The sequence below is a fragment of the Caretta caretta genome, chromosome 5, assembly GCF_965140235.1.
Source record: "Caretta caretta isolate rCarCar2 chromosome 5, rCarCar1.hap1, whole genome shotgun sequence".
NCBI lineage: Eukaryota > Metazoa > Chordata > Testudines > Cheloniidae > Caretta > Caretta caretta.
Genome location: NC_134210.1, coordinates 24,754,490 through 24,778,578, shown reverse-complemented (window position 1 = coordinate 24,778,578; position 24,089 = coordinate 24,754,490). Strand labels below are relative to the sequence as shown.

Here is a 24,089-nt window from a genome sequence, read left to right as displayed (position 1 = left end):
TTATCTAATACACAGGTTAAGAAAAGAGTGTCTGTACATCAGGCTGCAGTGCTTCCATTATCCCAAAGTACAAAATCTGGTATAAAGGTCATAAAATCCATAGAGTACTACATCATGGGGGGAACCATGGAAGCAGCTTCAATTTCCCCCATCCCTGTGCCGAGGGGCCCTGCTCCCCCTTCCGCAGAGTGTCCCCATTTCCCCCCATCCCTGTGCCGAGGGGCCCTGCTCCCCCTTCCGCTGAGTGTCCCCATTTCTCCCCATCCCTGTGCCGAGGGGCCCTGCTCCCCCTTCCGCAGAGTGTCCCCATTTCCCCCCATCCCTGTGCCGAGGGGCCCTGCTCCCCCTTCCGCAGAGTGTCCCCATTTCCCCCCATCCCTGTGCCGAGGGGCCCTGCTCCCCCTTCCGCTGAGTGTCCCCATTTCTCCCCATCCCTGTGCCGAGGGGCCCTGCTCCCCCTTCCGCAGAGTGTCCCCATTTCCCCCCATCCCTGTGCCGAGGGGCCCTGCTCCCCCTTCCGCAGAGTGTCCCCATTTCCCCCCATCCCTGTGCCGAGGGGCCCTGCTCCCCCTTCCGCTGAGTGTCCCCATTTCCCCCCATCCCTGTGCCGAGGGGCCCTGCTCCCCCTTCCGCAGAGTGTCCCCATTTCCCCCCATCCCTGTGCCGAGGGGCCCTGCTCCCCCTTCCGCTGAGTGTCCCCATTTCCCCCCATCCCTGTGCCGAGGGGCCCTGCTCCCCCTTCCGCTGAGTGTCCCCATTTCCCCCCATCCCTGTGCCGAGGGGCCCTGCTCCCCCTTCCGCTGAGTGTCCCCATTTCCCCCCATCCCTGTGCCGAGGGGCCCTGCTCCCCCTTCCGCTGAGTGTCCCCATTTCCCCCCATCCCTGTGCCGAGGGGCCCTGCTCCCCCTTCCGCAGAGTGTCCCCATTTCCCCCCATCCCTGTGCCGAGGGGCCCTGCTCCCCCTTCCGCTGAGTGTCCCCATTTCTCCCCATCCCTGTGCCGAGGGGCCCTGCTCCCCCTTCCGCAGAGTGTCCCCATTTCCCCCCATCCCTGTGCCGAGGGGCCCTGCTCCCCCTTCCGCAGAGTGTCCCCATTTCCCCCCATCCCTGTGCCGAGGGGCCCTGCTCCCCCTTCCGCTGAGTGTCCCCATTTCCCCCCATCCCTGTGCCGAGGGGCCCTGCTCCCCCTTCCGCTGAGTGTCCCCATTTCCCCCCATCCCTGTGCCGAGGGGCCCTGCTCCCCCTTCCGCAGAGTGTCCCCATTTCCCCCCATCCCTGTGCCGAGGGGCCCTGCTCCCCCTTCCGCTGAGTGTCCCCATTTCCCCCCATCCCTGTGCCGAGGGGCCCTGCTCCCCCTTCCGCTGAGTGTCCCCATTTCCCCCCATCCCTGTGCCGAGGGGCCCCTGCCCGCTCCTGGCAGGGGGCGGGGACCGCGCGGGAGGCGGACGGGGCCGTCTGGCGCCGGGTTTCTGGCCCGCTGGGGGCCGGGCCGCGGCGGCCGCTCGATGTTTCGGCGCTCGGCAGGAGGCCGCGGAGCCAGGCGCGGCCATGGCCCTGCGCGGGGTGCGGGTGCTGGAGCTGGCGGGCCTGGCGCCCTCCCCGCTCTGCGGCATGATCCTGGCCGACTTCGGGGCGCAGGTGGTGCGGGTGGATCGCTGCCCCCGCTCGGCCATGAACGCCGACGTGCAGGGCCGGGGCAAGCGCTCCCTGGCGCTCGACCTGAAGCAGGGCCCCGGCGCGGCGGCGCTGAGGAGGCTCTGCCGGCGGGCGGACGTGCTCGTGGAGCCCTTCCGCCACGGTGAGGGGCCGGCCTGGGCGGGTGCTGCCGGCGGCAGGACCTTTGGGCGCAGGGTTTGGGGGGAGGGGTGCGGGTGCCGCCGGGGGAGGGCACCTGGGGCAGGGTTTGGGGGGAGGGGTGCGGGTGATTCCGGGGGAGGGCACCTGGGGCAGGGTTTGGGGGGAGGGGTGCGGGTGCCGCCGGGGGAGGGCACCTGGGGCAGGGTTTGGGGGGAGGGGTGCGGGTGATTCCGGGGGAGGGCACCTGGGGCAGGGTTTGGAGGGAGGGGTGCGGGTGCCGCCGTGGGAGGGCACCTGGGGCAGGGTTTGGGGGGAGGGGTGCGGGTGCCGCCGTGGGAGGGCACCTGGGCGCAGGGTTTGGGGGGAGGGGTGCGGGTGCTGCCGGGGGAGGGCACCTGGGGCAGGGTTTGGAGGGAGGGGTGCGGGTGATGCCGGGGGAGGGCACCTGGGGCAGGGTTTGGGGGGAGGGGTGCGGGTGCCGCCGTGGGAGGGCACCTGGGCGCAGGGTTTGGGGGGAGGGGTGCGGGTGCTGCCGGGGGAGGGCACCTGGGGCAGGGTTTGGAGGGAGGGGTGCGGGTGATGCCGGGGGAGGGCACTTGGGCGCAGGGTTTGGGGGGAGGGGTGCGCGTGCTGCCGGGGGAGAGCTATGGGTGCCACTGGTGGGAGGGTCCCTGGGCGCAGGGTTTAGCGGGGAGGGGGATGGGTGCCTCTGGTGGGAGGGGTCCTGCTGACTGGGGGAGTACTAGGGTGCAAGGCTTAGGTGTGTCTGTGGCGGATCAGAGATGGGGGTGCTGTGCCAGGGAAGGGATCCTGGGGATGCTCTACAGGGGAGAAGAGGCAGAATGGGGGCTGGGTGCCAGGAGTAAAATTGGGGAAGGTGCTGCTATAGAGGAGGAAGGACGGGTGAATAGAGGGCAGTAGTCAGGTAGTGTTGCCCCACGTGGGAGATAGGAGCTGCTGTCAGGGAATGACAACTCTCAACTGGCTGGATGCAAAATAGTGTGGTTGGTGCAAATGTCATGGGGCAAACCCAGATTTATGGGACACAACAACCCACAGAATAGAGTTTAGGGTTAAAGTATCCTATCCAAACAATGGCCCATTAAGCCTCAAACAACTTTGACAATTGTCCAGGAGCCCATAGATGACCCCAATGGATGTATAATGGGGCAAATTGTGGCATGCTTCAGCCTTGACCCTGCAAAGACATGCATACACATACAAATGGCTTAAACACTTGCACGCCCAGTGTGTACAGTTTATCAAGCATGTGAAGCTTTGTATGTCTGGGGCGTTAGTTTTTAATATGGAGGTGTAATTCCCGTGGAGACAACAGGTCCAGCATGCTCTGTTGTTTCCTAACCCCTTGATCCACAAATATGGCAAGTTTTAGCAGGAGGCTCAGCTTCAAGTTGCATGTCACATGTTGATGCCTATTGTTCCCTTAGGGCTGCAATTCTGTATTAAAGATTAAGGATTCACTGAAGTATTCATGTGCTGTGTTCTGGCCATACCAGATTTAGGACTAAAGGGTCACTTTATCATTTTAAACATCAATCATTGTAAATCAGCTCATTTATCTGCGTTACTAATAACACCTGTGAACATTAAAACTGGGAACTTCATAAATCTGGTGTGCTTTTCTCTGTGTATTCCTGGGTTTTGACGTGTTGTATGTGTTTTTTTTCTCATAGGCTGTACAGTGGAAATCAATGAATCCAATTGCATTTTAATTTTTAGTTTCACATTTTCTGTGTTGAAATGTTTGGGTTGCCGTGGGATTGTTTGGTTAAAGTGACAAATTCCATTGGAAAGGTACAGTTAATATAATGGAAATTTCTATTGTCCTTTGGTTTTGTAAAAAGTTAGTTACAAAGTTTAAATATGGGTGCAAGTATGAGTTGAGACTAGTGTCTTATTAAGGGTAAATTTCCATTTGTGGTTCTTTGTAATTCTATAGCTAGATAATGCATCTCATGGACCTGGTCCTGAAATTGACTCAACACTGGTTTGGATCTTCTGGCATAGAGCCAGTTGTAGGATTGGGGCCCAAGTGATACATGGGGAGATTTTAAATGGCACAAAGAGAAGTTAGGCATCCAAATCCCATTGGCTTTCAGTTAGTTTCTTTGTGATATCTGTTGGAGTTGGGCTTTTGAAAATCTGTCTGTCGTGGTAAGAGCAAGCAAATAAATGTTGTGCCTTGTCTAGTAAATTGTCACAACAGTTTTGTGAGGCTGTATTATAACTGTGGTCGTAGAAAAGGGGTCTATAAATAGGGTATGTTTTTGACTTCATAATAGGTCTCTTTATGTTGAAAGTGCTTTACAATACTGAGTTAACATTGACAGAGCTAAAATTGGTTATTTCCAGATTAAGATTCTTAGACTTTGATCCTTCAACTGCATTTATGCAGATGCAAAGCTTCATCAATATGGTTTCATGTGGGTGGATCCAATTTGTATTTATAATATACCGTCATGGAACTTTAAAATTTCATTTTTGCAGGAAGGGGTGGATTTATTTTTGTCCGTTTAGGAATTTGCTGTTATTCAATGCAGTTCACCTTTCAGGGCAGGTGGAAATTTGAAGATTCAGACCTGTATAATTATATATATATTATTAAACAGATACATACATACCAGCAAATCTCTCTGTTTCTCTGCCTAGCCATTATCAGTTGACACTTCTCAGTCAGTGTCATGCTGGACCTGGGTCTTCAAGGAGTTGAAGGATGATAGGGTTGTGATTTTATAGGTTAATTTGGGGAAGGTGTGTTCCATTCATAAAATGTAATGTGGAAGAAAGTATGAAAGCAATTTTAAGAATTAAGAATCCAGTATTTCTCTTTTCCCCTCCATATCAGATCGTGTAGCTCTGCGGAGTCAGCACTGTTTATCAGACATACTTTTGACCAAAGTTTATCTGTAATTTGCTAAACACAGATAAAAGTCCATTTTACAAATTATACACAGCTTAAACATTTCACCTGGAAAAAACAAACAAAAACAAGACACTTTTTGTGGGGGTTGGGTGCTAAAGGGAGGAAAACATTTCAAAATGTGAATTTATACAGTTTTTCATCCCTGTAAATTAAAACTGACCAAACCTACATTTATTTAATTTTGCAAAAGTTTCTTGAGCTTGAACCTACAGAAGAAACTTTTGTTTGTACAGTTTCTGCAAATCATTTGCTGTGTATAATTGCCCCAGTCTGCTCTTGTTTTTATGATAGATAAAAAGTAATAGTAGTAGATGGGTAGGCCAACGTAAGGATAAAATGGAGTGTCTTATGCCAAAACTGAAGGAAAGGGGAAATATATTGGGCAGGTAAGCAAGGAAAATGTCATTGAGCTATATTCTGATAAGAGACAGAAGCAGTCCTGAGAAAGTTGTGCAGAGGTTCAGCCTTGTAAAGATGGGGGAGTGTATTAGCCAAAAGTTTGCCTTTCTTTTTACTATGGTGCGTGACCTCCTGGGAGCTGTCTCTTTGGTTCAGCTATGTTCAGTGGTCCACAGTTGAGGAAATTGGTCAGAATGATCATGAAGGGTCTGAAATTGGGGAGAAACAAAGTGCATTTAAACTACTTTTACACTAAATTTATATTTGATGCATTCAACATATAAAATAAACTTAGTACATTATTAATTTAAAAAATATTGGCAATTCATGTTTTAATATGGCTACTGTAGTTTAGGCTTTTTTGAACATAATCAGCATGTTAGCTTTAATTCAAGTTCATAATGACTAATGCATTTTACTGTTTTTCATTTCAAATCAAGTTTGTTTTGAATTTAGATTAAAAGCAAAAATTTGATTTGGGATTAAACATTTTATTTTTCTGTTAAGGTGTCATGGAAAAACTTGGTCTTGGTCCAAAGGTCCTTCTGAAGGAAAATCCAAAACTTATCTATGCTAGACTTACTGGATTTGGCCAGTCAGGAAAATATGCCAAGTCTGCAGGTCATGACATCAATTATTTGGCTTTGTCAGGTAAGCTGTAAAAATTCCTATTAGATTAACTTTATTTTTGCTTTAATTAAGAATTGTATTAGCAGGTACTTTGTGTACATGGCTTAAATTACCTGAGTGTTGTCATCTTCAGGTAAAAGAGGATAAAAGAAGAAAAATCTAGATAAAGTTTTTTCTTTTTTTTTTTAAAGGTAAATATAATTTTATGATAGTCTTCAGGTTTATCTTTTCATTTTGGGCCTGATCCCCCAACCTTTACTCACCTGGGCAATCCTTGCATGGTTAGTCCCATGAAACTACAAATCAATAGGTTTACTTGTGTGAGACTGGATTATTGAGGTAAGTGAAAGCTGGCCCTTTGTGAGCTCTGTCTTGCCTGAGTGCTGTACATATCCTTATGTTGAATGCCAGCCCAGAGGAAAGTAGCTAACAAAGTGATGTTATTGACTTTAATATTGCTGGACTGTAGAACAAAGTCCACACTGCCTGCTAAAATAATTTTCTTCCTAAATCCGGTTTAATCAGTACCATTTTGTGTGGTTCCTGGCAGCTATTACCGTAACTTGGCAGCCTATTGCAAGAAGAAAACCTCAGCTAGCAACACCTGTATTTTTGCACACTTTTGGGGGGGCAGAGGGGTCCTTTGAATTAGAAAATGTAAAATATGCTTTTGCACCAATTAACTCTTTTTTCAACAAATCAAGTTTTATCAGAGTTTGTTGGCAAAAATATCAGACAAGTGTATGGAATGTTTACAGATCTAGCAGTACACTTCTTATGTGATTCCGAGTTAGTATTTCTCAAACTGCTTTTGCCAGAACAGCCCAAAGTAAATGATAATCCTAGTTTTTGGCAAACTATTTTCTAAAATAAAACCAATCTGCCTGAAATGTCACAGGCATGCCAGATAGATTATTTCTGCCAAGTTTAAAACAAATTAGACAAGGCATTTGGGAGGTGTGACTGCTCAAAAATGAGGTGATCTCATGTTTTGGAAATTTTCCTTATGGTTTTGGTTTGCTGTAACCCAAAAATGACTTGTCCTGGAAAGTCCAAATTAGATTTAATATATTCATGTACTGGTGCTTATGACACCGATTTGACTGTTGAATGGCAGATTTTAGTTATTGAGAAGTTTTCTGCATGCATGCTCAGTGGAGTTCTTAACACCATGTGTCAACTTGTGTGCACTTTAGAAAACAAACATTGGTGTGTGAGTTACTTAAACAATATATCAGCGCCAGGCAGTGTTTTAGGATGCATTGAATTTGTACACTGCTTCAGCTGCAGGACTCAGATCCTAGGCTGATGGCTTAGGAGGAATGTGGCTCTGCAGGGCTGATAAACTCCACATTGCCCCACTGGCAGGAGGAGGGGAAAGAGAGTCGTTATAGGGGAAACAAGAGAGCAAAATGAAGGTAAGGGGGCTGTTTAGGGGAGCAAAGAGTGCTAGCACTCTAGAAGCCCCTTCCCAAATAAAAACAATGCCAGATCCTTGGCTCTGCTTCAGCCCTTTTTTGTCACTCCTGCAGTGTAAAGGGGCCATAATGTTGTCTTAAACCACTAGCTGAGGATTCTCTTGGAATGTAGGGGATGCTGTAGTTACCTTGGTTAAGGTATATAAATTGAAGAAATGTTAGTTTTCATTTTTCTAACATTAATGGTCATACACTTTTTGATTAAATTTCTGTGCTTTTTGCACTGTTTTTCAGGTGTGCTGTCGAAACTTGGTAGAAAAGATGAAAATCCTTATGCACCAGTAAATCTTCTGGCTGATTTTGCTGGTGGAGGTGTCATGTGTGCAATGGGTATAATTATGGCCCTCTATGAACGTACAAAATCTGGCAAAGGGCAAGTCGTTGATGCAAGTATGGTAAGTTTTTGAAATTTGTTTATTTGTAGTTTTTTGTTTTTAAACTCTAACTCTACAAAAGGGAAAAAGGATGAAGTTGTTGGTAAGGCATAGCACTGGGAGTTAGGGAAATGAAAAGTTAAGCCACCTAATGGGACACCTCTACTCCTTCACCCACCGGCAAACGTCTTATCACACCTTGCCACTGCCCTAACTCCTTTACACCACAGAAAATAGACCGCAATCTTACCTCTGCCGCCCGTGGATGCCAGTGTCTGACACACCTTTAACAAACTACCTCCTCTCAATCTGATTATTTGAAGATGATGATGTGGTAGGATGTGTTGGAAGGTGGTATGCCATGAGAAGATTTTATGCCTCACATGCACCCAAAATGATGCATAATGGCAAAAAATGACCCTTAATCCTTAAAATTACTTTTTAAAAAGTCTCCTTGTTGCACCAGATCTATCAAAGTTTCATCTGTCTGCCAATTTTTGTTTAGATAGACGATGTCTTTTGAAAATATATCAGTTAACGAAACCAAAAAACAAGTCAGACTGCCATGGATGAATTTCAACAACAGATGAGTTTCAAACACTTTGATTTCTTTTCATGATTTTTTTAAAATAAACAAAAACTACACAGAAAATTCAGAGAACTTAAAAATGAACACTGAAATTTCTCATCGAAAGGAGAAAAAAACCAAAAATGTACGTCCCACTTTAAACCTCTTACAGAAGACAACCTTAGCCATGGAGCCACAATTGGTGCCTCCATAATAGTGTTTTCAAATTAATTTTTCCTTTTTTAAAAAGGAACACAGTACAATTAAGTTTAAAACTTGACCTTTCTTAAAAATATAGTAATACAATGGGTAGTGTCATTTGGACATTATGTTCCATTCAGTTGAACAGACATTACATAGAAAAGTGCTGATGAAGCACATACATGCACCATCAGCAGCAGCAAAGACAGTTAAATAATAATCTGAGACAGATGAGTCTGGTTCCACTTCCAACTCTGACCCATGGAAAGAGATTTTTCTTTTTTAAACCTAACTAATACCACAACCTATCAATATTTGAACTGTCACTTCATTTTAACCTATTTTTGTTTAAAGGGCACATTACTTATTACAGACATTTGCATCATATTAAGAACTCTTTCAGGTGGTGGGATTTTCTTAAGGAGGAAAAGAGGAAATAGTTTTTTAACTTCCTCTCATGTCCCCACAATGACTTTTCATAGCATTTCAGTCTTTCATAGATTAGTTTGCCCTTTGTCATGTCTACGCCAAAAGGGAGTCTTGTTCTCAACTTCTTGCCAAGCGACCTTTTTCAAAAGTCACTTAACGATTTTCACACCGTTCTCTACAAAACTGTTGGATTGAGAATACCTGGGATTTGAAGTTATGTGCTTAAACCCATACTCTTCTAGCAAATGTTTTAAATTCATGTCCATCAAAGCACTGACCATTTTCAGGGATTCCATGCCTGGACAATATGGATTTTAAGCGCATTAAAACATATTCTGATGTACTAGTTTCTAATATAACAATCTCTAGTTAGTGAGAATAATAATGCAAAATCAAAACATAGTCGTTACCTACATACGTAAATAAATGCACACTAACTTTAGACCATGCCCTTAACTGTTCATTGTTTATCAACATAGGCTCTTTTCTCTGTTTAGGTTGGTATTTTTGACACATTTAATACATTTTAACTGTTTTTTCCTATTTTATTATTCATTTGTAGCCAATAAAGTGTCTCTCTGGCTCTGCATTTACATTTCTCCATGCCCATCTGTCCTTCATGTATTCTTGTGAGCTTGTAAGCTTTTTATATCTTGGGCACTGCTATTCTGTTTCCTGTAAACAATATGCTATCAGTAACAGACCTGTTTTGAACTGGAAATATGGACTTGGTATGTAATGTCCTGGCCACCCTGTGGTAATAGCTTTAATTACCTCTGTAAAGTCTCCTCATTAGCTGTAGCCTCAGCAAATTCATTCCACTTCCTTTCTGAGACAAGAAAATTCTTTTTTTTCATCAGGTTGACATGCACTATGTCTGACTCCACCTCTCTTTCTACTACAGTTTTATCAAATGCTCTGGACAATGTGTTCACTACCACTAACTCTTTTTCTGGAGTATATGCAATTGTTAAATTATACAATTAGAGCTGGAAAAACAGTCGTCATACTGTGGGCGGAGTGTCAACTAACCCCTTAATTGCAATTGATATGGTCTGTTTGAACACATGGAATATTTTACAACATGCACTAGGGCTAAAGTTTCTTTTCAGTTTGGGCATAGTGGCATTCTGTTCTGTAAGAGCTCTAGATGTATACACCACTAGTCTTCAGTGGTAGTCATATTTTTGTAGCTATGTTGCCCCTATGCCGCCTTTGGAGGCATCAGTGGACAAGCTGGTCAGTCTTCTGTGGTCAAAATACTTTAGCACAGGGGATTTCTGAATCAATTGTTTCAGGTTGACAAACTCTTTGTCCAGTTTAGCGTCCCTTGTCCATTGACTATTCTTTTGCGTGAGTGCATGGAGGTTGCTGGTTTGTGCAGCCAAATTAGGTATAAATTTACCAACAAAATTAACCATTCCTATGGATCCCTGTACTTTCTTCTTATTTTCTGGGTGGGCTATTTGTTATAGCTTGTGTTCTGCTAGGATCAATAAAGTTAACTTTTCTCCTAAATAGGTTATTTCTCTGAACCTGAATTTACATTTTTATTTGCTTAGCTTCAGACCTACTGCTCTAACCCTGTCCAATGCTTCTAACCTGTAATTATGTTCCTCTGTTGTGTTGCCCCAGAGGAAAATGTCATCTATATACACTTTTGTGCCTTCAGTTTCCTCAAATATTTGCTGCACAGCTCTATGAAAGATATCTGGAGCAGATTTTAGACAAAACGGGAATCTGAGAAAGCAATATCTTCCATATGGTGTAATAAAAGTACATAATTTGGAGCTCTTCTCATCTAAGGGAATCTGCCAGAATCCAGATTTTGCATCTAAAAAAGTAAAATACTTTGTACCAGCCATATCCCCCCAAATGTCTTCCCTGATATATAACTGAAAGTGTTTTCTTTTGATATAGTTGTTCTTCCTTAGGATCCAGGCATAATCTCAGTGTTCTATTCTTTCCCCCCCTACTATTTGCTAGTGAGTCTGTAGGCTCTTCGAATTACATCGTTTGTTACTAAACGATCAAGTTCTTCTTTTGAGATTTTTTCCATCATACTTATAGGAATATTTCTAGGGACTTGTATGATGGGATAATTTGGTTCTGTCAGTTCAGTTCTATATTCAGTTGCTAATTTTCCTATGCCCTCAAAAACATCCTGATACTGTTCCTTATCTCCTCCACCATGTGCACTCTTTGGATCAGTCCAAGGGCTTGGCATGTCTTTAAACCCTCTAAAGGGGCTTTATTTCTTTTAACTATTACAAAGGATATCAGTTCTTTTTGATCTTTTACCTTCACTTCTAATACTCATGTACCTCTACTAGGAAAAAGAAAAGGAGTACTTGTGGCACCTTAGAGACTAACAAATTTATTTGAGCATAAGGTTTCCTGAGCTACAGCTCACTTCATCAGATGCATTCAGTGGAAAACACAGTGCGGAGATTTATATACATAGAGAACATGAAACAATGGGTGTTATCATACATACTGTAAGGAGAAAGTGTTCTCCGACTGGTTTTTGAATTTTATAATTCTTGACGTCTGATTTGTGTCCATTTATTCTTTTACGTAGAGACTGTCCAGTCTGACCAATGTACGTGGCAGAGGGGCATTGCTGGCACATGATGGCATATATCACATTGGTAGATGTGCAGGTGAACGAGCCTCTGATAGTGTGGCTAATGTGATTAGGCTTTGATTATGACTACAAAAGGTTTTCTTCCCCCCCGCCCCCGCTCTCCTGCTGGTAATAGCTCATCTTAAGTGATCACTCTCCTTACAGTTTTCAGAGTAGCAGCCATGTTAGTCTGTATTTGCAAAAAGAAAAGGAGTACTTGTGGCACCTTAGAGACTAACCAATTTATTTGAGCATAAGCTTTCGTGAGCTACAGCTTATGCTCAAATAAATTGGTTAGTCTCTAAGGTGCCACTAGTACTCCTTTTCTCCTTACAGTGTGTATGGTAACACCCATTGTTTCATGTTCTCTATGTATATAAATTTCCCCACTGTATTTTCCACTGAATGCATCCAGTGAAGTGAGCTATTGCTCATGAAAGCTTATGCTCAAATAAGTTTTAGTCTCTAAGGTGCCACAAATACTCCTTTTCTTTTTGCGAATACAGACTAACATGGCTACTACTCTGAAACCTGTCATTCTACTAGGAAAGAGTTCTCTGTTACAAGCTTTCAGTTTAACATGTTAGTTGCCATGTTCCCTGTTTTTTTCTTTAACCTTTTAATATTAATATCTGAAAAAACATTTATCTGAGCGCCAGGATCCAATCTGCAGGTTGATTAGAGTCCCATTAGTCTCTAAAGAAATTGTCCATTCATCTGTTCCTTCCTCTTCAAATACAGTTCCTAGATAGAACTCTTCTGTGCTGCTGTTTGTGCTCTCTTTCTGGATTATGGCATCAGCATGCATGCTTTGCTTCCTCTTCTGCAGTTGTTGATCCCGACTGCAGACTTTGGTAAAATGATTGTATTTCTTACAAATATTACAGCGATTACCAAAAGCTGGGCATTGTTGAGGCCTGTGTTTGTGTCCACATCTTGTGCAGTCCTTGAAGCTGCCCCTTGCAAATTCTTGTGCTTTACTTGTTTTATGCTTCTCTCTGTTTTTTTGCTCTATACTGAGTTACTGTTTGCCAGTTTTTTCTCTCTCTTGTTACTCTATTCAGAGTGGCAGTGGCCTGTTTTCCTTCCGTTTTTTTTTATTCTGTTCAGAGTGATATCAGCTGCCTGACACAGTCTTACTGCTTTATCCAAAGTGAGAGTCTGATCTTCTTATAGTCCTTTTTGCAGCTTTGGATCTCTGATTCTAATTACAGTTTGATCTCTTATAACTGAGGCTACTTTTTAGTCACGGGCATTTTTAGTAAAAGTCATGGACAGGTTCTCAGGCAGTAAACAAAAATTCACAGAAGTCACGGAGGTCATGGAAAGTCATAGAATCCATGACAAACTCGCAGCCTTACTTATAACTGAATCTGTTAATCCATAGTTGCAGGTTTGGCTCATTAGCTTCCGCTCTTAGAAATTTTTCAAATTATCCTTCTATTTGTCTTCTAAGGTAAAACATGTGTCTTTCAAATGTTACTCTTTTTAGGTATGCAATATTCTTAAATTTCTGCACAGTTGTGTCATAACTCACCCTCTTGGCCTGATGTAATGCATGTCTTCAACTCCTGTGCCTCAGGTGCTGCAGTATTTAAGAAGATTGCTATTTTCTGCTGGTTTTCTTTCTCACCAAAGCTAGCTGCTTGCTTGCATGCATGCATGCATATATATAATCTCTGTTTGACCAGGAGTCTGCTGCATTACCTGAGAGTTTAAATTCTTTGGGGACTTTTAGTTTCTTTATCTCCAAGGTGACTTCTTCACCACTTTTCTTTGTCCTTTCTTCTACCTCACTCTGGTACCATGTGTTGTTTGTGGATTCATAAGAAGAAGGTATAGTCTAGACTCTTAGAACTAAGCCTTTATTAGAACTAAAACAGAGTTACATAAGACAAAGGAGAGCCATGTGCTCCTAGCTACATACCTGCTGAACCTGACTTCAGACTGCTTGGGTTTTCTCTCGCCCAGTTCCCTGTAACATGTGCTCTGCTCTTAAAGGCACAGAGGTCCCCTAAAAGAAATGGAAAGGTTTCCATTTCTTTTAGGGGACCTCTTACATAAGTTTAATAAGCTCAATGTCAAACATACCTTTTGGTTTCCTTGATGTAACTGTAATCAATGCTTGGAGCTCTACATCCATATGTCAACACCCTCACCATCTCTGCTATCTTGTAGGGTTCCTAAAGTGTGCTCGCCAGTGAGAAGCAGGGAGCTCCACAGATTAGAGAGAGCTGTGGGAGAATAGTCCGGTTAACATAGTGATCTCTGTGTGCATCTCAGTTTTCTGGGTACTGAGAACTAGAGAGAGGTTTTATCTTTTGACCTCCTTCACATTTTCTGCAAGCAGTCTTATCTCAGCCAGTTAAGTGCTGAGGCAGTTACTGTCCTGTAGAGCCACTGAGCTTGGCCTGTCACCTTACAACTCATTTCTTTGCTATTGGAATCACTGGGAGCTTGATAAAGTAAGAAAAACATTATTCATCCAGTACATTAATATGTCTTATGCCAATCTGATATTATCTTTCAGGGCTCCTTTTTACTCCTTTTAAATTTAGAAAACATCACACGCATAACTTTAAAGGCAAGATTGTTATGAATGATATAATCCTTAAACCAACTACTTAAAAAGAATATTACAATTCAGAATCCTAACTAAGTATAACCTTAATTGTAAGTTTATGAATACTTGTTTGTATGGAATTGCCAGCGATTTCACCAGTAACTCTAAACTTTTTATTTATTTATTTATTTTTTAAAATAAATCTTTAAGGTAGAAGGAGCAGCATATCTAAGTTCTTTCCTGTGGAAATCACAAAATTTAGGCCTTTGGAATAGACTTCGAGGGGAGAACTTGCTGGACAGCGGAGCCCCTTTTTATGAGACCTACAAGACCCTAGATGGGAAATTCATGGCAGTTGGTGCCATTGAGCCACAATTCTATGAGCAGCTAGTAAAAGGTAAGTAACTTTCAGCAGTTGGTTCATACACTTGCCTTTCCTCAGCCAAGTGTGGTTATCATTTGATATCTTTGTTCCATGAAATCCATTATATTTGGTTTCTTATACAGGCAAACCACCTTTTGAAACCAGTTTGAATAAACTATATATTTTTTGTAACATTTGAATGGGTAGGGGTTTTTTAATATATATTTTTAATTACAGATTTTCTTCTGGAGATTTGCTACTGTGTTGTTTTGTGACTGAATTACTGAACAATTTCTTTGTAAACCACTATTTTCAAAGGGTTATAAATCTGCTTTAAAAACTCATTGTGGGTGGAATGCAAGGTTGTAGGCTAGACTGCAAATTAAAAAAATACCTTTCAATTTTTCAAAGAAATTAAACTATTTTAAAATGCACTTGCAGTGTAGATAGTTTGTAATAGCATTTCACTTTTTAAGGTTAAATTGGATTTTTTAAAACAAGTTGGCTATTGTAAAGTAACGTGTACTGCCAAATTTCATAAAGCTTTGTAGTGTCTGACATCAGATTGTCACGCTATTAATCTGTCTTGCAAATACTATATTCAAGTTTTTCTAAAAATCCATGATAAGTAAAGTAACAAACTTATAAAAGATGATTAACACCAGACTTCACTAGACTTTCCTCTTGCACTTAAAACCTGATTTGGTCCTGGCTTCCCACATCTTGCCCCCATCCCCAGTGGTTCCTTCTGTGCAAGATAGACCTTTCCATTCTCTCTAGTCAGAAGACTGGGACTCCACATTTATTGTGAATCCAGAAAGAATCACAGTAAGCAGTTAGTTATAGCTATAACATTCCATTCAATTTCATATTTATACACACACACAAACACACACACGTTCTGCAAGGTTGTTATCCTAGTTACCAGCCTGAGAGTTGCTCGTGCCAAGCCACTGGCCAGGTGGCCTGGACACGAGAAGGGAGCAGGGCCTTGTCAAATGCTTATGCTCTTGGAAGTTGGTTTGCAGAATCAGACCCCAAAGTTCTCAGTTTCTATAGTCCATTTTTATAGAAATTTATTCCTATGCCAGTCTATGGGAATTGCTTCATCATGCTGTTGCTGAATCAATCAGCAGATGGCACATTCCTGATGGCTCTGTGTTGTTCTTTGGTTCTCCCATCCTTGAGGCTGTTGCGTGGATTCCAGTCTGCCCTCCGGGAGGGGTCCTCTGGTTGTTTCCACCTGACGCCTTCTTCCGCTGATGGACACTGGATTCTTAGGCTAGCACCTCCCTGATCATTCAGTTATTATCCACACACATCCTCTATCTCTATTTTAATCACAATTGTTAACAAAGCGAGATAAATACAACAAAGGGGCGGGGAGTCTCTGTGTGAGGAGTAGTTGTTACAAAGTATTGCTTTGAGAACAGACTCTGTCTTAGGATGTAGGAACACAATTAGCAGCTTGCAAGTTTCACACAGAGAGGGAGAGAAACAGTAAAAACAAGAGACCAAAAACCAAGAGACCTCTTAATTAGTAATACCCTGGAATTTAAACTATGGGGAATCAAACTCATTTGTGATTTTAATACAGAACTTCTTTAATATCATCCAACATAATCCTCCTTTTGACACTAAGATTTCTAATCGTCAGTTTTCAGAGTAACAGCCGTGTTAGTCTGTCTTTGCAAAAAGAAAAGGAGTACTTGTGGCACCTTAGAGACTAACCAATTTATTTGAGCATGAGCTTTCGTGAGCTACAGCTCACTTCATCGGATGCATACCGTGGAAACTGCAGAAGACATTATATACACACAGAGACCTAGTTAGTCTCTAAGGTGCCACAAGTACTCCTTTTCTTTTTGCTAATCGTCAGTGTCACTTTCTGTGTAGCCTATTCAAGAGAAGGTACTGTGAGGCAATTTGAGTTTGTGATTCCAGTTCATCCCACGTACATGATCCTACTACAAGGTTTTGGGGCAACAGGCAAGGTGAGGCACACCCACTTTTGAGGAGTCCATTCAGTACAACCTCTAGTGTCCAAGAGCTTCCCTCCCACTCCAGCCCACTGGCTCGAGGTTCGGGGTAGCCAGAAGGATCCCATGTGTAATATGGGGAGTGGGCTAACCTTCCATACCTTTGCCTCCAGAGACTGTTGGTGTGCAATTTTGACAACAATTTCACCAATTAACAGGTCTGGTTTTACAATGCTAGAAACATACTGCATCCATTTGTACTGATAAGTATCAAACAGTGATTTTTTTTTCCCCCCTTTGTTTTTGTATTAGGCTGTCCTGTAGCTGGGACAGAGAGCTTAATTTATTCTTAATCAGGTCTGCAGTATTTTTTTTAAACACACAACAGTGCTAGCAACAAGACAAAACATAGAACACAAAACACAATTTCTGTTGTGACAGTAGATTCATGGTATTGGGTTGCTCTTCTGCTGGCATCAGCTTTTCCTGATTTTCTGAAAGACACAAAGAACATGTTTCTACCCCTTTTGGGGTGGCAGATTACTGCTTAAAATATTTCTTTTACAAATACCCTTGCTGATTGCAGGCAAAACAGAGGAATTACCCCCATATTTTCCTGTGTTTGTTCTATAGGCAGGCCAGGTTTCAATGGCTTCTGTCTTTTAAGGGTTATGGGGAAATTATCCCACTGTTTAGTCATTACATCCATGAGGTAGGGTACCTCATTTTCCCTTTTTATACAGCAGACCAAGTTTATAATGTTTTTCCTGCTGTGTTAAGCTTTAAGTTTATTTACAGGTAATAGCTGAGAAGCACCATATGATCTTAAAGGATTTTTCCAAAAATCGTACACACTATATACATTGTTACAGGGGTACTTATTATCATTATTATCATTAAATGTATTAAAGTTATCTTGTTATACCATGCCTTTTATTTAGACAATTTGTTTGCTGACCAGGTATGTCCTTTAGCAGCACAAAGGAGCTGCAGGTAGTTCTTTCCTTCCTTTACCAGTTAGGTAATTTGCATTTTCACAGACGCTTCCTGCTTGCTTTTGGATTTAAAGCCATCAGCAGCTCAGAGACTCTCTATCTTAAAAGGTTTCACAGCAGCAGCCGTGTTAGTCTGTATTCGCAAAAAGAAAAGGAGGACTTGTGGCACCTTAGAGACTAACCAATTTATTTGAGCATAAGCTTTCGTGAGCTACAGCTCACTTCATCGGATGCATTCAGTGGAAAATACAGTGGGGAGATTCATATACATAGAGAACATCTTAAAAGGGACACAATCAGCTTTCACCAGAGTTTTGATTATATTTAACTTCTGCTTCCAAAACGCACAGCAATCTGAAAAAGAAAACCCAACCTGTTATGGCTCCCTTTGGAGCCCTACGAGCATTTTAATTCAGTAGCATGGTATGTTTGCATTTCTTTTGCCCCTTCTACAATATACACTGCACATGTTCTGGGGCAAATGCACATTCCTTCCATAGTTTAACTTCTATAACATTATCCATATCAATTTTTACATAAGGTGTGACTATTTCTTTTGTGCTTACAGAGTTTTCATGTACCTTTATCCAAGTTCCAGAGTAGCAGCCGTGTTAGTTTGTATCCACAAAAAGAAAAGGAGGACTTGTGGCACCTTAGAGACTAACCAATTTATCTGAGCATAAATAAATGCATCCGATGCCACTGAATGCATCCAATGAAGTGAGCTGTAGCTCACGAAAGCTTATGCTCAAATAAATTGGTTAGTCTCTAAGGTGCCACAAGTCCTCTTTTTCTTTATCCAAGTGACAGTCTGATTACACAGAGCCATTTTAAGGCTCTGTGTTTCTAACATTGCTTCTTTTAGTTTTGAGCACCTCACCCCTGCTGGTGCTTCAGAGGGGCACGGTCTTTTTTAATTTCTTATTCTTTTACCACAGCTCTTATCTGCTATTTTGTTATAAAAAACAAATAAAAAGAATCCAGACTCTCTCCCTATTCTCCTGATTTTGACTGCCCTGCTGCAGCCATTACTTAAAAACATTTTAAATTTTGAAAAGCATTGAGTTACCTCTTAAGGATTAAATGCCAAAGCCAAGCAACACTAATCACCTGTGTCTAGCAAAAAGGTCTGCCAGTTTTGCAACTTTGAATTAAAGTGTCAAATGGATTTTTAGTGGCATTATTTAAAACAAAAACAAAACCAGTTGGTCCTTAGAACTTTACATATTTACACACACACAGATAGATACATAAACATTTTCTTTTCCTTAACATCCCTTCCACCCTGCTCTGTTTTTTACATCTTACATTCCCTTTATACGTTTGAGGCAGTTAAGTTCCAATAGAACCCCCTTATGTTCTTTTAGCAAATTTGACTTAAGTTAGTTTATTTTTCCCTGGCTTATTTACACACATTCCTTTGGAAAAGGGCCCATTTTTCCTTCAGAATGGCTGCAAAGAAACCAAGAATTCTCTTTCTCTAACACTTTTCCTTTTTAACATTTTCACAAAGTTTAACTGCTTAATTCCCTCCAGCCTCTACAGAGTTAACTTTTCACTCTCTTTTCTCTTCCTAATTATGGCTGGGGGTGCCGTACATATGACCTTCTCCCACTTCACCCGCTCTAATGGCTGCTACCTGCTAAGTGGCAAAGCCCAATTTTTGTCTCAGACTCTTAATTAGTGACTCATGATGACTATGATTTGCAGGTGCTCTTCCCTGCTTCAAGGTTAATTTCTTTACCATACTTTTGAGCACATCTGTCTCTCTTTCAATTTTCTCAGAGGATTTAGCTTGGTCTGCCAGGAATCTTTCTCTCTCTCTCTCTGCATTCCTGGAGTGCCTCTTTCACTATTTCCAGCTGACTCTGTTTCAGAGTAACAGCCGTGTGCTCATGCTGAAATAAATTGGTTAGTCTCTAAGGTGCCACAAGTACTCCTTTTCTTTCAGCTGACTCTGGTTATTTGTAGCCAACACCTTCCAATTGTCTGCTCCCTTTTCCATTTGGTTTAGCTTTTCCTGTAAAGATGCCTTTTCCTCTTTACATGAAGACAAGCGGAGGGAAGAATCCTTACATGCCTCCCACAACAACCAAATTGCTGCTGCATCTCTTTTGGCAGCACGAGAAGGTTTGTATATGAGGATATACTGAGCCAATCTATCTTCTAGGTCCGAAATAGTGCAGACATCAGCTAGGGCTCGTTTAGTCCAAGGACTGTGCCCAGATTTTTGAAGGATTTGTTTAAAAGGTGTAATTTCTTTAACAAAAGGTGAGGTTGGAGTTCCTTCTGACTCCATTCCTCACTCTGGTACTGGCTTACCCTGTTTTCTTTTAAACATCTTAACATGGGTATTTCAATCTCTTTGTCACTCCTGGTATTACTCAGCGAGTGACACAGCCTAGATTCTGAAATCGTAGCTTATCAAATTTCCTCGTCACACCTGGCACAGGTCAGCGAGTGACACAGCCTAGATTCTCTGATCCTGCTACTCCTTGTTCCAGCGAGCAGCACTGCCTGGCCCTTAGGCCTTCTTGTTGCCCCTGATACTTTGGTGAACAATAGGACTTGGATTCTGTAATCGTAGCTTAGTAATATGAGCTCTGTATATTTTACCTCTGCCTCCTGGAGGCCAGAAGGCTGGTTAACCAAATAGAAATGCCGAGCTCAATAGAGCTGGCGGTGTGCACACCAATATTTACAATAACTGAGGATTTTTACCAATATTCTCCCTTTCGCAATTCTCCACCAAAATGTTATGGGTAAAAAATTGTGATTTGTGTGGTTTTCTTATTTGTATGGTGCAATCTGGTGCTTTTCCAACATGCAGGAAGACATGAAGTCTAGTGCTTGCAATCTAAGGCCATGTCTACACTGAAAAGTTAGATTGACCCAGCTAAATCACTCACAGATGTGAAGAATCCACATCCCGAGCAGAGTAGTCAAGTTGACTCCCCCCGACTCCCTGTAGACAGCGCTAGGTGGATGGAAGAATTCTTCCATCTGCTGGACCGCTGCAGCAGTGCCACTGTAGTGTTTCAAGCATAGACAAGCCCTTAGCAGGCAAATGGAGGCAAAGAAATGGGAGAAAGTGATGTAGCATCAAAGTAAAGTGGTAGGGGATTTCCAAATTTTTGCTGCATTTTCCAGGAAGGTTTCATTTTAAAAAGATGTTTCTATTTCTTTTTTGTTAAAGGCATCACAGTACAAATGATAGAACCACAGAAGCTAAAGATCGAGAAGGTCTGTTAGGCAATAGGGTCTCTATCCCTATCTTTTCTACATTATTTTTTCCTCTGTTTTAGAGCTATCAAGTCAAAGGTATATAGCTCTTAACTCTGTGCCCAGTTTGTGCTGTCTTTATGAGCCTATATCTGATGCACTTTAATATAATGGCAAGAACCAGGGATGGTTGTTTTCCTTTCCTTTTTCAAATTATGTGCCCTGTAATAAATTTTGAAACCACTTGTAACTGAAGCCTAATGTGCCATGACCCTTATGCTGTCTCAGGCTGCCTGCAATAAATATGCTTGAGAAGCAGGGTGAGCTATGGGCTGCAGAAAAAACATTTACTCTATTTTTATTAGCATGCCTAAAGTACAATACATCTAAACTTTGTTTTTATCCTTTTAGGACTGGGGCTAGATTCAGATAAGCTTCCCAATCAGTTGAGTTTCTCTGACTGGCCTGAAATGAAGAAAATGTTTGCAGCTATATTTTCCAAGAAGACACAAGCAGAATGGTGCAGGATCTTTGATGGCATAGATGCCTGTGTGACACCTGTTTTATCCTTGGATGAAGTTGCCTTACACGAGCATAACAAAGAGCGCAGTTCTTTTATCAAGAATGATCAGGAAGAGATAAGTCCTAGACCATCTCCTCTTCTTTCAAGGACTCCAGCTACTCCGTCTCCCAGAAGGGATCCTTTTATAGGAGAACACACAGAAGAGATACTTCTAGAATTTGGCTTTACCAAGGAAGAGATTGCTAAACTTCACTCTGAAAAAGTAATTGAATTCAATAAGCCAAAAGCAAATTTGTAATATCTAGCCATGCAAATCAGAAAAGTTTCAAACTGTCACAATAAGATTTTGTGCATTAAAGTTGGAATTACATGAGGAAATGTTAATGTAGCATCACTTTTTCAGGGCCGGGGTGTGTGTGTGACAAATTAATGGATTAATTGAGGACTAAATATACAAACTGTATTCCTAATTGGATTAGAATGCCTATAGAATGTTACCATTGAAATTTTGTCCTGGGGGTGTTTGTTTTGAAAAGATATGCAGTATTTGCTTGTTATAATGGTTTATGTCATTTTTAATTTTCCTTCAATAAGTCTATTATAGGAAATGTGTGCTTGTTTTAATCCTTGTGTTTTTAATATATGTTATAATTAGTTGAAGGCAATGATTTTTATAAAATACTGTTATACTTCATAAACAGGTTGCTGTGTTGTTCATTTATAAATTTGAGAGAGAGCTCTTTTGCCTGTATTTTCACAGTATTGATATAAAATTCATTTGCATTATCCTCCCAGAATATTCATTAAAATACCATGGCAGAGCAACTATATTTAACGCCTGGCTACATTTCTGTAGTACTGTTAGTCCCATGACATTTGGAGTCTTAATTTGGCTGGAAAAATTGCCCTGGGTTGAAATTTGATATATTAAAGTGTCTGCCAATAAGCAGCCCTTTCATCCGGTTGTGAAAAAATGGAAAATAGGTTTAACCATATGAGTAATAAACAATAGTTACTGCATGTAGACCATAGTCTCTTTCAAAGTTAAAGTGGCCATTTGAAACTTCCTGACACTTGAAACATTCTGGCATGTCTTATTCTAAGTATAAATAAAGCAAATAGTTACCACAATAGGTATTGCATAGATGCCACAACCTCTTTTAAATTGGCAACTTTATGCATTTTTTCCAAAAGCAGTTAGATCACATGGTGCACTAATTGTCTGACTTTAAAAAGCTAACCAAAAAACACAATTCAAAACCATTTGCATTCTAGGAGCAGATTCGTTGTTTCAGTGCCTCTGCACCTAGGGTGCAAATGGTTTTGAATGTTTGTTTGTTGTAAAGTCAGACAGTCAGCGCATCATGTGGTCTAGTTGCTTTAACTTTAAAAAAGGCTGTGGCCTCTAAGAGTAAGTATTTTCGTAACCATTTTCCTTATTTATACTTGGAATATGACGCATCAGAATATTTTAGTGAGACCTTAAATGCTCATTGGGGGTGTTTGCTCTTTTGGGATTACATTCAGTATTTACTAAAACTGAGGTATACTGTAACTCATCTGGCCTCTGTGTAGTCAACATTACTGCTGTGGAAAGTTTTTTTTTTTTTTTTTTTTCTTTTGGTACTTAATGGCTGCATGGGCTTGGGAAAACTTTTATAAACACAGGGTTATGATAAAAAAAATTAGACAAATTTGACAAAAAATGCATTGGGTCCCTGGATGATGATAATCCTAATGAATCCTTGTATTTTAAACACATTTTGGAAGATATTTTTTTTGTCTGAAAGTGTTCTAATCCATATCCATGATCAAATAATAATTTACTTTAGTTCAGATCCTTCTGGTCAAGCCAGGGAATTATAAATGTGATCAAGTTGAGGAAACAATCTATGGTGTATATTTAGGGCCTGATCCAAACTCACTGGAGTCAATGAAAAGACTCACATTGACTTCACTGGATTTTGGAACAGATCCCTAATTCAGATATAAACCTGATCAGTGGTGTTGATATATCAAGTACAGATTTCTACTGAAATTTTCAGTTTTCACTTCAGACCTATTACTTTTTCATGTAAGAAGTTTTTCTTTAGACTCTCTTTCAATAAATTGAGAGATTCTGAAGCAACTTCACCTTTGATTTCTTAGCACTAATGAAAATGTCTACCTTGATTTAGTTCTACATGAAATGGATGCAGAAATAAGTCCCAGACATCTTTTGGCAGATCTTTGCTAGGCTTTGTATTGCTTATACTTTTCCACCATTGTATCAACAAGGAGCAATGGTCTCAAGTTGCAGTGGGGGAGGTCTAGGTTGGATATTAGGAAACACTATTTTACTAGGAGGGTGGTGAAGCACTGGAATGGGTTACCTAGGGAGGTGGTGGAATCTCCATCCTTAGAGGTTTTTAAGGCCCGGCTTGACAGAGCCCTGGCTGGGATGATTTAGTTGGTGTTGGTCCTGCTTTGAGCAGGGGGTTGGACTAGATGACCTCCTGAGGTCTCTTCCAACCCTAATCTTCTATGATTCTATGATCATACTATTACAGACAGACAGTAGAAACAAAACATTGAGACCTCAACTATCTATAAAGAGCTGCACGGACAAAATATTCCAGGTCTTTCCTGTCCCACAGTTCAATTTATTTGTTACCTGTGCTGACCTAGTTTATAGTTGAGTGGTGTGGGTTTCTCTGTTTTAATTGGAAAAAAAAATGGGAGAGTTAATTAGTCTAAAGTGGGAGCACAGCTTATTGTAAGACTGTACTTAAAGAGTAGTTATCAATGGTTTGCTATTAAACTGGGAGGTGGTATCTAGTGGGGCCCCACAGGGGTCAGTCTTGAGTCTGGTACTAGTGAATCGTTTCATTATGACTTAGATAATGGAGTGAAACATATGCTTATACAATTTGTGGATGCCACCAAGATGGGAGGGCTTGCAAGCACTTTGGAGGACAGGATTAGAATTCAAAACAACTTTGACAAATTGGAGAATTGG

At 41.7% G+C, this 24,089-nt stretch overlaps 1 protein-coding gene across 3 annotated transcripts; it reads left to right on the top strand.

Annotated features, from left to right (window-relative positions):
* The first annotated feature begins 1,461 nt into the window (after positions 1-1,461).
* Positions 1,462-21,921, top strand: AMACR (alpha-methylacyl-CoA racemase). Of its 3 annotated transcripts, none has more exons than XM_048850835.2 (6): positions 1,462-1,797; positions 5,647-5,790; positions 7,482-7,642; positions 14,219-14,405; positions 19,361-19,476; positions 20,543-20,575. In XM_048850835.2, the coding sequence occupies exons 1-6, from the start codon at positions 1,548-1,550 to the stop codon at positions 20,558-20,560; spliced, it is 876 nt and encodes a 291-aa protein (XP_048706792.1). In that variant the 5' UTR covers positions 1,462-1,547; the 3' UTR covers positions 20,561-20,575. The 3 variants fall into 3 exon arrangements, with proteins under 3 accessions (XP_048706792.1, XP_048706793.1, XP_048706791.1); XM_048850836.2 differs by lacking the exon at positions 20,543-20,575 and adding an exon at positions 20,980-21,203 and having other exon boundaries at positions 1,463-1,797; XM_048850834.2 differs by lacking the exons at positions 19,361-19,476; positions 20,543-20,575 and adding an exon at positions 20,980-21,921 and having other exon boundaries at positions 1,470-1,797.
* Positions 21,922-24,089: the final 2,168 nt, after the last annotated feature.